At 44.0% G+C, this 15,820-nt stretch overlaps 2 protein-coding genes across 2 annotated transcripts; both read right to left on the reverse strand.

Moving 5' to 3' along the window:
• Nucleotides 1-221: 221 nt before the first annotated feature.
• Nucleotides 222-4,000, reverse strand: LOC127327242 (F-box protein At5g46170). Its single transcript, XM_051354018.2, has 2 exons — nt 2,641-4,000; nt 222-778 (listed from the first exon to the last, which is right to left on the reverse strand). Exon 1 carries the CDS (start codon nt 3,889-3,891, stop codon nt 2,683-2,685), a length of 1,209 nt encoding a protein of 402 aa, XP_051209978.1. The 5' UTR covers nt 3,892-4,000; the 3' UTR covers nt 222-778; nt 2,641-2,682.
• Nucleotides 4,001-7,951: 3,951 nt separating this feature from the next.
• LOC127327241 (ubiquitin carboxyl-terminal hydrolase 25) lies at nt 7,952-14,853 on the reverse strand. Its single transcript, XM_051354016.1, has 9 exons — nt 14,332-14,853; nt 13,725-14,217; nt 13,057-13,132; nt 12,849-12,941; nt 10,917-11,003; nt 10,029-10,798; nt 9,411-9,539; nt 8,462-8,607; nt 7,952-8,286 (listed from the first exon to the last, which is right to left on the reverse strand). The coding sequence occupies exons 1-8, from the start codon at nt 14,504-14,506 to the stop codon at nt 8,499-8,501; spliced, it is 1,932 nt and encodes a 643-aa protein (XP_051209976.1). The 5' UTR covers nt 14,507-14,853; the 3' UTR covers nt 7,952-8,286; nt 8,462-8,498.
• Between the last annotated feature and the right edge of the window lie 967 nt (nt 14,854-15,820).

Below are 15,820 nucleotides of genomic sequence, written 5' to 3' on the forward strand. Positions count from 1 at the left end.
TGCATGTTCAGACCACATATGCAGATATGCTATATATGACCTCTTTTCCCTGCACGTTCAGATCGACAGACATCGGTAAATTGTCCACTGCTATTACACAACACATGTCCATTTCACTATTGCCAGTGAAAAGCATATAAACCGCACGAGCAGCAGTGAGACAATCAGTCTCCAGCAACTCTGTACAGGTAGGCATACACAGCATCCGATGCTCATGGTCATAACAAGGAGCAGAACAAATATCCAGGTAAAGATTATTTGATCTGACTGCGAAAAACAAACACGCAGCAATCAGCATGTCCACATAAAAATGCTTCAGCGCTTAGGTTCACATCATCATACTACTACTACACTAGCTCTCGCTTCAAAGTATATACGCAGGTTCTGCAAATTCATACACAATCGAACTTGCAGATTCATGTACAGAGTGTAACTTCTCTCCAAAAAGAGCTACAATCCAACACAAAAATTAACAGTGGTAACAGCAGCTCGACACGGATGTGTAGGAAATCTATCCAACACTGCCACGTCTGATGAAGATAAGGGCTTCCTGGGAGGGACTGACCACCAGCAGGCTCCACGACAACTTGTCTAGCGGCTCCAACATCTACAACGGATGCACAGCTTTCCTTCGTGTTCATACTTTAATAACTACTTGCAGCCCCTCTGAGCAAGGTAGGCGCAGGCTGGAGTAAAATAGTCAGCCAGAGAACTTCTACTCCATTGGCTCAAGTTACACTGGGCTTCAAGTTGCATCTCCTGAGAATACAATTAGATCCTGAAACAGAGACATGAATGGATAAGACTTCAGCAAAATGCTAAGAACACTGTTTTCAGAAAAGGAACAAAGAGCTTCCACAGTTAAAAAGCTTATAACAGTTTCATTTACTATACACAATTGAGATATCTAACAGATTTTTCTCAACTCCTGCTTTTCACATAGCCTTCTAACTGTATCAGAAGCATATTAGTTAATTAGTGCAGATTGCGTTGAACATGTTTTATGACATCTGTTTTTCGAGGGCTTGAAATCTACATCCTACATAACTAGTGGATCCTACATTTAGGTAGGCCCTTCACCGGTTCACCCTGCACTTCTCTTGAACAACAATCCCCTCACTATGGCACAGCTCGGATCAGCCCTTGAAGTGGATCTAAAAAAGTAGATGGATGAATGTGGAAGATTCCTCGTACGTATTTGGGCTATGCATAGCAAGTACTTGATTCTAGAACTAAAGTACACAGCATGTGGGGCCACACCGGCAGATGCCACTGATGGTAAGTTGGTACTTTTTTATCTGAAAAATTGCACTTGCCTTTGACTAGCCTAGTATAAAGACTTTTTAATAGTTCTCCTTTCTTTCCTATATCCCTTAATTGCATGATACTGAAGTAGTAATGTTACAGATGACCCTTAAAGAGTGGGAAGTACAGCTCTTATCAGAATGAGCAAAAGTTACAGCCCAAACGTTACTACTTCGGTTGGGGCGCAAAATCGTTCTTCCCTCAAACCACTCTTGCCTTACACTAGCCTGCCAAGAGCCTTTCTGATATCTCTTCAGCCCCCCTCTCCATTTCCTATACCTTAATCGCACAAGTCAGAAGTAATAATGGAAAAGATGACCCTTAGCAAAGGGCACAGTACAGCTCTTATCAGAATGGTATAACAGCTGAAAAGGACTGACTGGGGCAGATATTGGTGTGCGTAAATATGCCAGTGCAAGATATTAGGCATAGTAAAGAAGGTTCGACACCTAAACCTGTTTGCTTCTTGCTACAAGGAGGGAACAATGCACCTGAACATTCCTGTTTTTGGATTTCAACTTGGTCACAGGTCACTCAGATTTTAAAGAGTCTTAACTAAAAAGAATAATTCACGCCTCATAAGTACCACAGGCAAACCAACTAAAATTATTGAATTCATGTATAACTGATCAATGATCAGTGTCAACATAATTTTCCAATGCCACAAACAAAAACAGAAATCGTGATTTGCCAAATTTGGTGTTACTCCAATTTGTTATCCATTGTAGTGTTTCAGTTATGTTCACATTAAGGTTTGATTATCAATATTTGAATATCACCAAAAAAACAAAGTTAACACTGAACAGCTCACTGCTGGATCAGGAATCGAGCGCCTGTGTAAAGTCCAATACTCTGTCCGGACAATTTGTGCAATAACGTATTACCAAAGTTCATACGTTCATGAATGATAGGACTTTAAATTGAAATCAACTTTATGGTTGCACGGCCAGTCAAGCAATGTACTTCAAGTAAAAACTGAGTTTGGTATAAACTACTACTATATACACAAACAATGGCAAAATCCAAGAAAAGAGTTAGCAGTTAGCCAATCCAGTGATTATAGTTTACAAATAGTTTGCTTCTTAAAGGGTTACGACAAATAACCATGAGCTAAACCCATATCTGACTACACACACCCAATCTCCGGAATTTTAAATATTTTGTTCAGTACAAATCTAAAATGCATCCTAAAAGCGTTGAGGCTGGTGATGGTAGTGGCAGAACTCACGATTGTGTGGAACAGTGGATAGGGTTGAACTAATCCTAGAAGCAAAGAAGACAGTTGAAGAAAACTAACCAGACAAACATTTGAGTGAATGGTGATGTGAAATTTACCTCTCACAGATGAAGCATCTGGAATGGCGCTCCATCCATAATTTAGAAGGAGTTCATCTCAAGGGTATACATCCTCCGCTTGAGGAGCAACCTGACGGCTGTCCGATACGGCTCCTCGAAGGCATCTGAAACCCAGGGTCCACATGCCGCCGACCCAGCAGCCCCAGTCCCAACGGCGTCCCTCATCGCCTCCTCGCTCGGCTTGATGGCCACCAGCGTTGCTCCATTCAAGACCGTGCCTCCAGGAAGCTCAATGTGTGGTGCGTACCACAGCCGCATGCTAAGCGCCGGCATGAGCGTGCGGTGCGAGTCACCGGAAGCAGACACCGGCCTGACCCGCAGCTCCTGCAGCTGGCACTTGTCCATGGTGAGCACGCCCTGGCCATCGGCGTCCGTGAGGTCCAGGCTCTCGAGCATGGCGTGGTCGGAGATGATGGGCTGCAGCAGGTAATGCCGGGCCGACGCCGCGATCAGCGAGCTGATGGTCCACAGCACCCGCAGCTTGAGGCCCCCGTTCGTGTAGAAGGACTCCGGTATGCTTCCTAGATCGTCAGACTCGGTAGAAGGGGGTGTGGTCGCACCGTCCTTGGCGGTAGAGGATGGTGAGGCGGATGCGGCGCCGAGGATGACGCAGCTGCCGAGCGTGGAGCCGAAGTCGGCCTTCCACTTGAGCAGCACGCCGTCGTCCATGCCGAGCTCGCCCGCGGGGAGCTCGATGTGCAGGGTGCGGAGCTCCTTGAAGGAGCGGAGCACCTCGGAGGGCGAGTGGTGCGAGACGTCGCCGCCGGGGGGCAGCGAGGAGGAGGGGGAGGAGGAGGAGCGGCGGAAGGAGGAGAGGGACGCGGAGGAGGGCGGGAAGTCGGCGGCGGAGTTGGCGTGGGAGAGGATCTGGCCGAGCGCCTGGATGGGCTTGACGATGCCGCCGATGACCATGCGCGCGATCTGGGAGAAGACGTTGCGCGCGCGGGCGGAGGCGGTGGGGGAGGAGGGCGCGGCGGAGGAGAGGGAGGCGGGGTCGTCGGGGATGACGCAGTCGACGCGGACGAGCACGGAGTCGACGAGCGGGACGAGGGCGTGGAAGCGGCGCGAGACGAGCGCGCAGCGGCCGAGCGCCTTGACGTCGCCGATGCGGTTGAAGATGACGAGGAGGAGCGGGTCGGGGAGGTCGTCGAAGTGGTCCTCCCCCGGGTGGTGGTCGTCGCCGGGGTCGCAGCGCCAGCGGCGGGACTCGACGGCGTCGTATTCGGCCATCGGCCGGCGGCGAGGGAGAGCGGATCTGGAGGGTGAGGGGAAGGGGAGGGACGTGGGTGGGAGGCCACGAGGAGGTCTGAGACAGGACAGGAGGTGGACGGCGTGCACTCTCCTGTTGTTGCTTTTTTTGCTCGGGACAAAATGCAGTGGAGCCCCTGATCCTCCCCGAAATCATGGCCAAATACACTTATTATAATCGATTTTGTCAGTTTTGTGAGAGAGCTTTATCTTGCTTTCGTCGGTGCCAAGCATATGCAGGCACCACTGCCATCATAAAACTTTTTCCATAATCCATACCACCATATATTTTATATTAGTAAATGGTACTACATGTAGAGATAATTGAGGTCTTCATCGATTATAAAATAAAATTTTAAAAAACACGAAAATCTTTCAGGCTTTCAAACTCTTTCTGCTCCCACAATATAATTTTATACTTTTTCTAAATTCAGCTATAGAAAAATGTTATAGTTGTCATACCACAAACATGTAAATACTAATGCGAGTTCTCCCATGTTTTAAACCGCAATGCCAAGGCTAGTGCATGACATAGTTAGTAAAGTTATTTGTTAAACATGTAATACACGTATACCCTGTGTATACATATCTATCTTTATTATATTCATTGTGGGGGCTTTTCCCACTCCTATACTAACACACAACTATGCCCAAGGAGAGGGTAACATTCTCGCTAACATTGGCATGGTATCAAAGCTACCTCTTCCAGACGTTTAGTGACAATTCTCCCAAACCCTAGATCGTCGATCAAGATCGGCTGATTCACACACAAAAAATACGTCTGCTCGCCAAGATCAGCATGACCAAGATTGGCAGCGGCCCAATCCTTCTCTCCCGATGGTGTCGTCTTCTTTAGTCGTTGTTGGGATGGCTCTTTCAGCTGCCCTTGGGACGCAACCGACAGAAAAATGGACGAGGGACAACTTCCTGTTCTAGAAGATGCAAAGCCCTCCATGTGATCTGTCGTGCACAAGTCATGGGGTTACTAGATGGCTTCGACGCGCCACCAAAGGAAACTCTGGAGGTGGAAGAAGAAACAAACCATGCCCAACCCTGCCTATGGTCTGTGGCTTGCACGAGATCAACAAGATCTGATATATCTCAATCTTGAACACACCTTTAATGTGTGGTCGATTGTTGAGGGGTTGCACACGTTCCAAACCATGGCTCGCGTGACTATGCTACAAAGAGCTCTCTCCAACACGAAGAAGTTGGATATGTCTGGAGCCAAGTTCGTCGCTACGAAGAACGCCTTCGCATCTGGACTTGATTCGGCCGGGCGGAAGGCTGATGACCATGAACTGAAGGAACACATCTTAAACGGCCTCGACGGTGACTACACCGTCTTGTCGCCTCCATCAACGATGTCCCTATAACCACGCTAACTAATACATGTTCCCAACTCATTATGATCAAAGTCATCACATGTTATCCGAGAATGACCAACATCAGCAAGAGTAACACCAATATTGCAAAGAGAAGCAACCGAATAGCCTGATCGACGTCACTGGTTAGTAAAAGAGGGTAAATCATCCTTGTCGACTGCGTAGCAGCCGGGGCAAATATTGTGAGGAAAATCCTCGCGGCATTCATGAGAAGAAGTCCAAAATCGACCCGACAGAGCAAAATCTAAAGGAGCATACCCACCGAAATTTAATCTCCCAACACCTCGATGGACATCGAGAAGGAGATCACCTCGCCCAACGGGAGCATGGAGATTACTTGTTGTAGACAATGTCATCTCCATTAACAAGAGATCAAAAGAAGATGGCTACGAAAACCCTAAAACGATCTTTTGAAAACACTATTTTTCTGACAAGCTTCACTCACATAGATTGGATTCCCCTTCCATCCCGACACCAGCAAGACCGACCGAAGGAGGGGGAACCAACGTATGGTGGAGGCGGAGGCTATTGACAACAGATACTACCTCCATATCGGTTTAATACACAAATACGCATTTTAAGAAAGAAGTTTAACTATAAATTTGGTCAACAAAATATGAGATATATGATACAAAAATTATACCATTGGATTCGTATTCAAAAGAAGTTTCTAATAGTATAATTTTTGTGATACATATTTCATTTTTTTTTATCAAATTAGTAGTTGAAGTTTTTCTCGAAATGCGTAATAGGCCTATAATCCGGTATGGAGGTAGTAGAAGTGGGTACCATAAATTAATAAATGAAGCTAAAATTAAACAATAGATTCAAATCCACATAGTTTAGCATTTATAAAAAGAAGTTGCGTGCATCATTTTAATGCAGAGCTCCGGGTTTCAACTTCTTTTTCGGAAATAAAAACATAACTTGGCGTTTATAGGATTCTCCCGCGAAAGAGGACACAGAAAGAATAAAAACTGTCACTAGCCCCATCTCAAGACAAATTCGTTCTTCCGTGGTCCGCATTCCCGTGGACAACATCAACGATTCTATGCGGAATTCCGGTAACTAGCATTATTCTTTTGTCATGTTTTTCAGGCAGGCCATGAGTAAGTAAAGTAGACCCCAGAGATTGGCTGATGGCAGCGGTGCGGTGCACGCACAGTGGCTGAGCGCCCCATGGCCTTTTCTTGGATTCTCCCCTTCCTCCTTTTGTTTAGGACCGGATTCGCTCTGGCATCCCTAGGGAGGAGGAGCGGAAAATGTCTGGGTTTTCTCGTCTTTCTCGGCGTGATTCTGTTGAAAGGGCCGGCCGGTGGTGGTGGTGGTCACCGCCCAGCTGCAAGATGCAGATGCCATCATCTTCGCACGAGGGGAAAATGGCTGATGGGATGGCAACCACGCGAAGCTATAGTTGGTAAACAGGATCCGTCCGTGCGGAGTGTCTGGGTACTGCGCCATCTCTACCGGGCAAAGTCCATGGTGCTGGACTTATTACGGTCATTTCCATGTCAAGTGTCACCTGCAGCCATCTTGTGATGATTATTAACTGGCCGTCACGTCATGCGCGTCGATGCCCTCTTTAGCCTTTCACCTGATGCACATGTTGCCCATGGCATTCACTTCTAGGCACTTGCAGACACACGTACAGTCGTACTCGTACACCCATCCATCTTCTCTGCACGCTTTGCTGGTTGGTGGCTCTCGTGCGTGCACCGTAGATTGTACTAGACGAAGAAGAAAGAAAGAAAGGTCTTTGCCGCGTAGTGCGGTGGCTCTCGTGACAACAACCGCCACAGCGGCGGCAGCGTTACGTAGCGTGACAGCGATGGTGCCCAACGGTGGCTTGCTTGCTGGTGGGACGCGTCCCTGGCACTGCAAATGCCCAAGGCTGTATAGGTTAGGTTGGGGGTTGCCCTTCCCCCAGCTCACACGCCCATCTCATCTCTTCATCCTTCGATAATGTTCGAGGCCACCTTCGTCGTCGACGTCGATGGATGGTTTGGTCCGACCTGTAGCGACGCCGCACGTCCAACTTCCCAAGTTCAGAGGCTTCCACTTGACACGCGAGGAGCCGAGGAGTACTATTTTCTTTTCCAGTGTTTGGTGCATTGGTTGTGTATGACATGGACACATCTGGCTTTTCCAAATGGCTAAGCAGTTGACATGGATCAGGTCACACACCACTTGAGGAAAACCCGAATACCCGACGCAACTTGCTTTCATGATGAACGAACAATTAATGCAAACATGCGCGTGCTCTCATTGAACAATAATAATGGAGGGATTAGCGGGCAGTATACCAAATGGAAGGCACAGGAGTGCGCTGTCATCGGCCAATGTCAAGTGGCGATGCTGGTGCTCAATCCAAATTGACAGCAAGATTTAGATATGATATGATGCCTATTCTGCAAGCAAATTCCAGGTTCGTCCTTGTAATCATCCAAAAACACGCTTCACACACAAAAAAGAACTTAGTTTGACAGGGTTTGCATTGTTCCGTTTCTGGCCAAACCTGCGACGCAACACAGTACAAAAAGCAGTTATAGCAAGCAAAGTTTCTAATCAACCAGCTTTTAGAAGATAATATGTTGCCGAGATAAAAAAAAATTGCATCTAAAAATCTACCGGTCATTCTGCGAAATGTGAACCCCCAGTAGCTGAAAATATCCGATTATAATTTATGTCATCACCACAGTTTTATTTGTCAAAGAGGTCAAAACTCAATAAATTCATGATCTAATCTAGTACCAGCTATTATATTGTACAAAAGGAGGAAATAATCTGCTACAGAGTAGAAACAGAAGGGGGTAGAACGAGACTGTGGGGCTACAAGCCTATAGCATACAGAACGGAAGCAAAAAAAAAAAAAAGGCAGGTTGTACATGTCAGTTGGCCAGTCTACTTCTCAATCTCATCTCAGAAAACAAAATTTGCTTCAAAATAAGCCGCACAAGGAGCTCATAGTAGACCAACAGAATTCCACTGGCACCTACATTGGCAAGCACAATGTCTGTTAGAAACAATGACGGTATGGTAAATACGCCAGCCAGACAATATGGTCATCAACATAAACACAAACATATGTTTTCCACATAAGTCATGAAATTCCATAAGATTATCTATGCAACAGTTGGAAGAAAAAAAAAGGTAAAATAATTAATTACCTGTAAAAGAACTTCCACAAAAAGCTTTAAGCATCCATCAAAATTTCTCCTCAAAGTATGATCTCAGGGATTGAATCAGATCTTCCCTTAGTAACTCCGGAATTTTTGACCTAAATACTCTTCCAGAATCACTTATTAACTGTTTTCTGCATTACACAATAATAGAGTAAACAATATCAGACATATTGAATGATGTAGACAAGCCACCCACAAGTGTACAGATGATCACACACAACACAAGGGAAAATGCATTCTCATATTTGGCATGTGCTATGTCCTGGTGATTCTGAATAATAGCATAGCCAGGAAAACATAAGATTTCCTAAGACCGGCAGAAGCCTTTACTCGATGAGCTGGCTGCCAGATGCTGGGATTAATCAGATTCTAGGGAAGGGAAGCTTAGAATTCGGTAGCAGGATTTCGATGTGGCGCAAAGGATTGTAATTCATGATTGCAGACTTAATGCCAGCTCACAACGGCTTCACTCACATGATGCAACCTTCTCCTACTGACAGGTCACAGGCTTCAGACTGTTCTATAAGCATTTTAGCAAAAAAAAAAAAAAGCTCATTGCGAAAATAGCTTAATAAAAAGTAAATTAACAATGGCAGCTGTAGAAAATTAAGAAGCAAACATCATGCAAAATGCATACCTATTTGCTGCATACGGCAAAAGTAAGGACTAGCGATAGAATAAAAATACAAAACATTGCCGAGTGACAACAGTCATACTGCAACCACGCAGCACTAAAATGGAACAAGCAAAGTATCTGGTTTAGTAGAATATAAGAAATGCATATAATGCCACACCAACTGCATCCAGAACATTAGTGAAACATTTCCGTATCTATCTCATGAGCAGAAGAACTATTCCCACGTATCCTATAAATTAAACAGCACAAGAAAAAAAAAACTGAAACGGAAAATTCAGAGCAAAGAAAGCACTTCACCTGATTGCATCACTATCTACAGGTGTGCCTGTCTTTTGTATACACTGCCTCTTTGCAGAACGCATGAAATTACAGACATCATCCGCCCAAACAGAGGACCGAAGCTCAGAAGATGCTGATTCAGCAAGCCTGGATATTTTAATTCACAAAAATGCAGTAAGCATCATGCAATTACTACAGCTGAGAGGATAAACAACACAAAAGGCCAAAGGTAATAATAGAGAAAAAAAATTAATGGAGAAGCACAGTGCAGATATGCTAGTTTCTGTTGAATACGTTTAAGGACACTCAAAACGTGTGAAAGCATTCATGCATTATTTCTTAATTACTGAGGGGTAGTCACAAAGTACTAATCCATGTTATCCTGAAATATGAATCTAGTCCATCCAAGCTTCATCCGACGTTAGCCCCTTGAGTTGATACTTTTGGTTTCAAAATAGACACCATATTTAGTTCAACATACACCAATTGTACATTTCAAATGCAATATTAACTGGTTATATAAAGTGGGATCAGTTCATATTCATAAACAAGTAAAAACAAGCAACGGAAGTTGTGTAGTGTCTGAAAGCTACATAGGAAAACAAAGCAACTGAATGAACTGTCAATTCGACTTACATTTCCTTAAACTTCTCTTCATCGAGATGATGCTTTACGCGTGTACTATCCTTGACTGAAGTGGCCACTTCTTTGACTGCAGCAGATACTCCTTGGTGTAAAACTGGGTTTTTAGAATTTTCCGAAGCACAAATATCCTTGTCCAGTGTTGAGGACACAACGCTAAATGGTTTTTCAGCACATGTGGCCACAACACCACTGGTCTCTTGGAGGTCAGTGAAATGAACTGGATGCCCATTTCCATCTGCATCTTGCAACACTTTTTGTGAACCAATGTCCATCTTATCACAAGTAATGACATTACCATGTGTTTTGTTGGGTTCTGCAGATTTTTCAGTCTCGCAACCATTTGATTCCACTGGTGTAATAGACCCATTAACTTCTGCCTTATTTCTCAAAGCGAGGTGCTGTTTGTCATTTGATGCAACCTTCTCTGCTCCTGAATTCTTCAAGTGGATAGGCTTGATATGTAGACCTGGTGCAATCTTGCCATTCGTCAGGGGTACCGGTGCAATACCTTTAGTAGAGCATGTCCCGTTCGGCTTCACTAATGGTATCTTCAGGGCCTCACTACATGTAGCACTTGATAAGCCATTTCCATTGGTGTTGGAAGATTTAACTGCACTAGAAGAGTAACCATTTGTACTATGTTTTTGAGTTTTGGAACTCAGCATATAGAATAGGATATAGACCTTCTCAGACAAAACTTCCTGAGAGCTTGAGAGGGAGACATGAGAATCATTACAACAATACCAGCGACCAAAAGCATCCTGCATGTCATGCAAGTTCACAGATCATTTAGTAAGATGCTTTTTGGCAGAATTATCTAGCAAGATGTTAGGGCAACAGAACTGAATAAGTTTATATACTGAATGAATAGCCTATTACCTTAACATATGCATAGTAGTGACCAGAATCTGGGGAGAACCCTGAATGGACAATACTGCCAAAAAGATTATATACCGGCTGTGAATCCTGCAAATCAATACAAAAAATAAAATCAAAATAAAGCGATGGATTCAGGATATGAAATATTGCTAACAAATATAAATCGAAACAGTACACTAGAAAATCCAAATTACTATTTGGATGTGTGAGTAATCCTGAACTTGAGACTGTACAAAGTGAGCTGCTATCCTATCATGACAGCATTACAGTGATCTATGATAAAATAAAGGGACAGCAAGTTCCAAGTAAAGAGAAATTGCGATAAGGGGTGTCACAGACTGAATCAGGCTAGCTTTTGCAATTTTGTGCTAATCTTGTTGACACTCAAAGATGACCACATGACCTACTGAAAACATAATTTCTTGGAACTAACAACATTATTAAAATGGTATTCACACCCAATCAGGGGAATTCACACCCAATCAGGACTGGCTACTGGCACCTATTTTGGTGCTTTTGTAGTTTCATGCCATCAAACCTGTTACCATTGTTTCCAAGACCTTCACATAAGCTATCACTACAAGACCTACTATGGAAGGCATTCTGGTGAGGTATTTAAAATTATATATGGTGCATGCTAAGCACTAGTGAAGTCATAATTTATTAGGCACTAGATATAGCATTGCTAATCACAAAGCTTCATGGAAAAATATAACTATTTCATTAGATGACTTTACTCTTAATGCATTAAGAGTTTAAAAGTACTGACATAACAAATGGTTTTAAGCTGACAGCGACCCTCTCTGACATTCACCTAGAAGCAATTTTCGAACTTAGTGTATTTATCACCTAAGATTGGACAGGATGGGCCACAAATAACTAAATAAGTAGTGCCTCGAAGACTTTACAGGATACTTCAAACTTTATTTAATTGGGCACAGTTTTCCAGCTAGCCACATATAACTAGATAAAAACTCTTCTACACCGTAGTTTCCCTTTCTGAGCCATGAAATTTAACTCGTATCCAAATCCGATTGTTCTTCATAAATCCAACTAATTGTCTACACCAGCAAAATCATAAAAAGTCAGGAAACGTTATCTTATGACCGGAAGGAAATAAACAGAAAAATAGCTAATGCATACTAAGAAAAAATTAAGGTACCGCTTAGACATATAGTTTATAAGATCACCATGCTGACAGACACTGTATGCTTTAGTTAAGATACATACAGCTTACAACCTTAAAAGAGAATTACTTATTAATTGGTATATTCCTTTTTTGTCTGGCACAGAAGCAGCAGCCTGGTTTCATCGGAGAAGAAAAGCTCATAATTAAAACACAAGACAAGAGCTGGGTAGTATAAAAACGATGCAGAAAGTTACTTCTGTACAATTTACTTGGCTCTATACATATTGGAAAAAGGCACCAGAACCCAAAATTTGCAAATTTCTATGTGTAGTGATATACCTCTACCCTTCTACACACTCAGGATTATATACTAATGGAAGCAAGGTCAGGATTATTTACAAATAGAAGCAAGGTGTCCAGCTCTAAGCAACTGTGGCTTCAACAATTAGACTTGCTCAGACAAAAAAAATCAGAAATAAGCAAACACATCTGTTAAGAGAAGCTTGGTTCTAAAGTATATTATTTCATCCTTCTCCCGTTCTCCATACTGGGAATTCAAAATCATCCACGTTATTTAGTGTTTATGATTTTGTATTTTTGTGTGGTGAACAACAGAGAATCGATTTAACACATAATTGCAAAAAAGTGTCCCTGAACTAACTAGAGATTGATGGCATGCTGGCAAAACTATATCAATCAATAAACTAATGTGCGATCATGATCAACCAATTACATGTGACATAAATTGCTATCATGACTAGTTTTACATTAGCAATATTGGCAATCAAAAGTTCAAATTATACCTGAGTTTTGTTATACATGAAGTTGGAAAGAACGAGGCCTTCCTTGAACTCTATGTTCCTATTGATCTTCCCACCATTTATTCCCTCGAACCTCTAATAGCAGCCCACCAAAAATGAAAAAAAAAAGATCATGATCATGATCACTAACTCTTAAACAAGTGAAATAAAAAGTAAGTTCTTCGCCAAAAAAAGAATGAAGATTGAGAACCTTTAGTTGTATGACAAGCACCTTAGGTGCTTTGACTATGAACATTTGCTTCCGCGCTGAGGTGAGCTTCTTGCATCTGCAATACAAAAATTCAAATCGAAGAATTTAAGTGCATGGTTGAGACAAAGGAAAAAAAACATAATAGAACACAGGAAATTTGTAATCGTTTCCTCTACATATTTTTTTAGCGAACTAAAACCAATGTACGCTTAACATATCACACTTGTCCCCTCTCCAATTGAAAAGAACAAACTCTCCTTCCTCCCTCTGTCTTCTCAAATTAGCTCCCGCCCCCAGGTGCACGGCGACTTCTTTTTTTCGAGTAGCCAACAGGAGGAGTAACTTTCAATTAGAAAGAAGTAGAGTTTGTACAGAAAATTTTCAAGGGGCTTTTAAGCGGGTAAGAGCCCAAACCCGAAAAAACACATATGACAACTACTCATGAAGGAATCTACAAGAAAGCCGGCATGGCAACTTGGTGATGCTTAATCAAGACATGTGAATAATGAAATTCTTGCCTGGCATGGAAACTTTACTACGTATCTCATTTGAAAATCTAGTGAATAGAACCTATCAAAGAGATTATCACATTCCAAGTAAATGGTAAAACATGGTGAAATTCAGGAACATATATATAATTCAGCAATTGATAAGCCGGTATATCATACCTTTCGCAACTGTACTTGTTTGCACCCTCTAATATCTCAGGCCGGAAGAAGCAGGCAAGGGCATCAGCAACAGAGCTTGTCCCGAGCAGGTCGAGGCTGATGTCCATGATCTCGTCGGTCTTGTTTGATTCTCCTTTGCACACGAGGCACTTCACCTGGCTGAGCAGCGCCCCGCCAAATGTCTCCCTCATCAACATGCAGGCCCCCAGACCCCGGCCCTCCTCCGGGCCACAGTCTCCGTTGGCACTTGCCGCAGGGAGGCGCTTGCGTATGCGGAGGCAAGCCATGTGGCAAGCATCGATGACGTAGCGCAGGAACTCGTGCGCGTCCTCCTGGCGCCCACGCCGGAAGTGCTCGGCGAAGAGCGGCAGGCAGCGGATGATCTTCCCGGGCGAGTCCACCGCCCCTGCCTCCACCCGGAGCAGCCGTGCAACCTGCCACTCGAGCACGCAGAATGGGCACTCCTTGTCCTTGTTCGGGAACACCTTTTTGCCTGCAAGCAAAGCAATCGAACAAACGGACCGAGGCAGAACATTAGCGTGCGACGAACTACACGAATATAATATGAGTAAGGCTATAAGGGAAAGCGAGGGCTAGGGTTTCGTACATAGATTGGAGTGGCGGGAGGAGAGGCAGAAGTTGGCGAGGGGCGGGGTGGAGGCGAGGCACTGGACCACGCTGTTGAGGTAGCAGGTGTTGCCGAGGTTCTTCAGCCCCGGTGGCGGGCCCGAGCGCGGGCGCCGCGGCGGCGGCGGGGCCAGCGGCTCCGCGGTCGGGGCCATCACCGGCTCCGAGGGGCGGGGGCGGCGCCTCCGCAGCGAAGCTCGACGTCCTGCTCCTCCTCCTCTCCACGTAGCACCGCTGCCGCCGCCGCCCACACCTCATCCGATCGCATCGCCCGCCAGCAGCGCGCGCCGGGGAGGATTGGCCACCGTGGTGGTGCTGGCGCGTCCTGTGGCGAGCGCTGGGGGTCGGCGCGGCCGGCGGGCGGCGGCTGGAGCGGGAGCAAGGGCAGCGCCGCTCGAATCGAGGGGCGGGAGGAGGACGACGACGAGGTGGTAGACGGGGCGGATTTTTTTCCTGCAAGCAAACGAGTGACGTTTGGTGATGAGCTCGCGCGGCCGAGTTTGGCGAGCGGTGCCGGTAGACCACTTCGGTCAAAGACTCCGTTTCGTCCTCGCCTCGGTTTCCCGATGCCGTCTCGTAGTTTGATCTTTTCTGAATTGTTTTCTGATGATGAGTACTGTTTGCTGCCACAACTTTGCTGTGTTTTTTCAAAGTAAAAAACATGAAGAAAAGTTTTGTTATTTCCCGGTTGTTTCTAGGTTGACACCAAAAACCATCCGCCTGGTTATTTAGTTCATGAAAATGTGAAAAGAGGCGAAAACCATCATCAAACCACTACGACAATTGACAAAGATAAATATTTTGAAGCCAAATGAGAAATAATCATTCCAAACAAAAATAAACATATGTTTTTATATGGTTTTGGTCACCACAAAATCGATCTAGCCGTCAAAATTGACAGGGGAAAAAATGTTTTGAAGCCAAATGAGAAATAATCACTTCCAAACAAAAAAGAAACATATGCATTTTTATGGTTTTGGTTACCACAAAATCGAGCTAGCTATGATAGCTAAAGTTTTTATTTTACACCGTGTAATCAGAAAACACGAAATGTTGAAATGTGATCAAGATATACTACTTACTCCGTACATTATTAGGGCAAATGACTCATTGATGGGTACTTTGATTTTCTACATTGGCAGCATCTCAACGCTTGCAAACACTATATTACATCTACAATATTAGAGATAGCGCCTACAAATACAATAACTAATTATCATATACATATATATTGCAAACTATTGTTGTGCCATTTATGCGGAGTTTCATGTGACTTTATATTACAAAACACTACGATAAATATGCATTCAATTTTCTAGGAACAGCATGATAAATACTCAAAATCCATTTTCAACCAACATAGTAATGTTTAATACATGTATTATAAAATCTGAACAAGAGGCTAATCTTTCATTCCAAAACATCGAATAGCAAAGACTAATTATTGTGAATAACTTCTAAATAGCACC

This window comes from Lolium perenne, chromosome 1 (assembly GCF_019359855.2).
Source record: "Lolium perenne isolate Kyuss_39 chromosome 1, Kyuss_2.0, whole genome shotgun sequence".
NCBI lineage: Eukaryota > Viridiplantae > Streptophyta > Magnoliopsida > Poales > Poaceae > Lolium > Lolium perenne.

What these genes read in the sequence shown, in the direction of transcription:
- LOC127327242 (XM_051354018.2), bottom strand. Translation starts at nt 3,891, where the DNA reads ATGGCCGAATACGACGCCGTCGAGTCCCGCCGCTGGCGCTGCGACCCC.
- LOC127327241 (XM_051354016.1), bottom strand. Translation starts at nt 14,506, where the DNA reads ATGGCCCCGACCGCGGAGCCGCTGGCCCCGCCGCCGCCGCGGCGCCCG. An exon ending in TGCTTGTCATACAACTAAAG is followed by an intron (nt 12,942 to 13,056) that starts GTTCTCAATCTT and finishes GGCTGCTATTAG; the next exon opens with AGGTTCGAGGGAATAAATGG. An exon ending in GTAGATAGTGATGCAATCAG is followed by an intron (nt 8,608 to 9,410) that starts GTGAAGTGCTTT and finishes TGTGTAATGCAG; the next exon opens with AAAACAGTTAATAAGTGATT.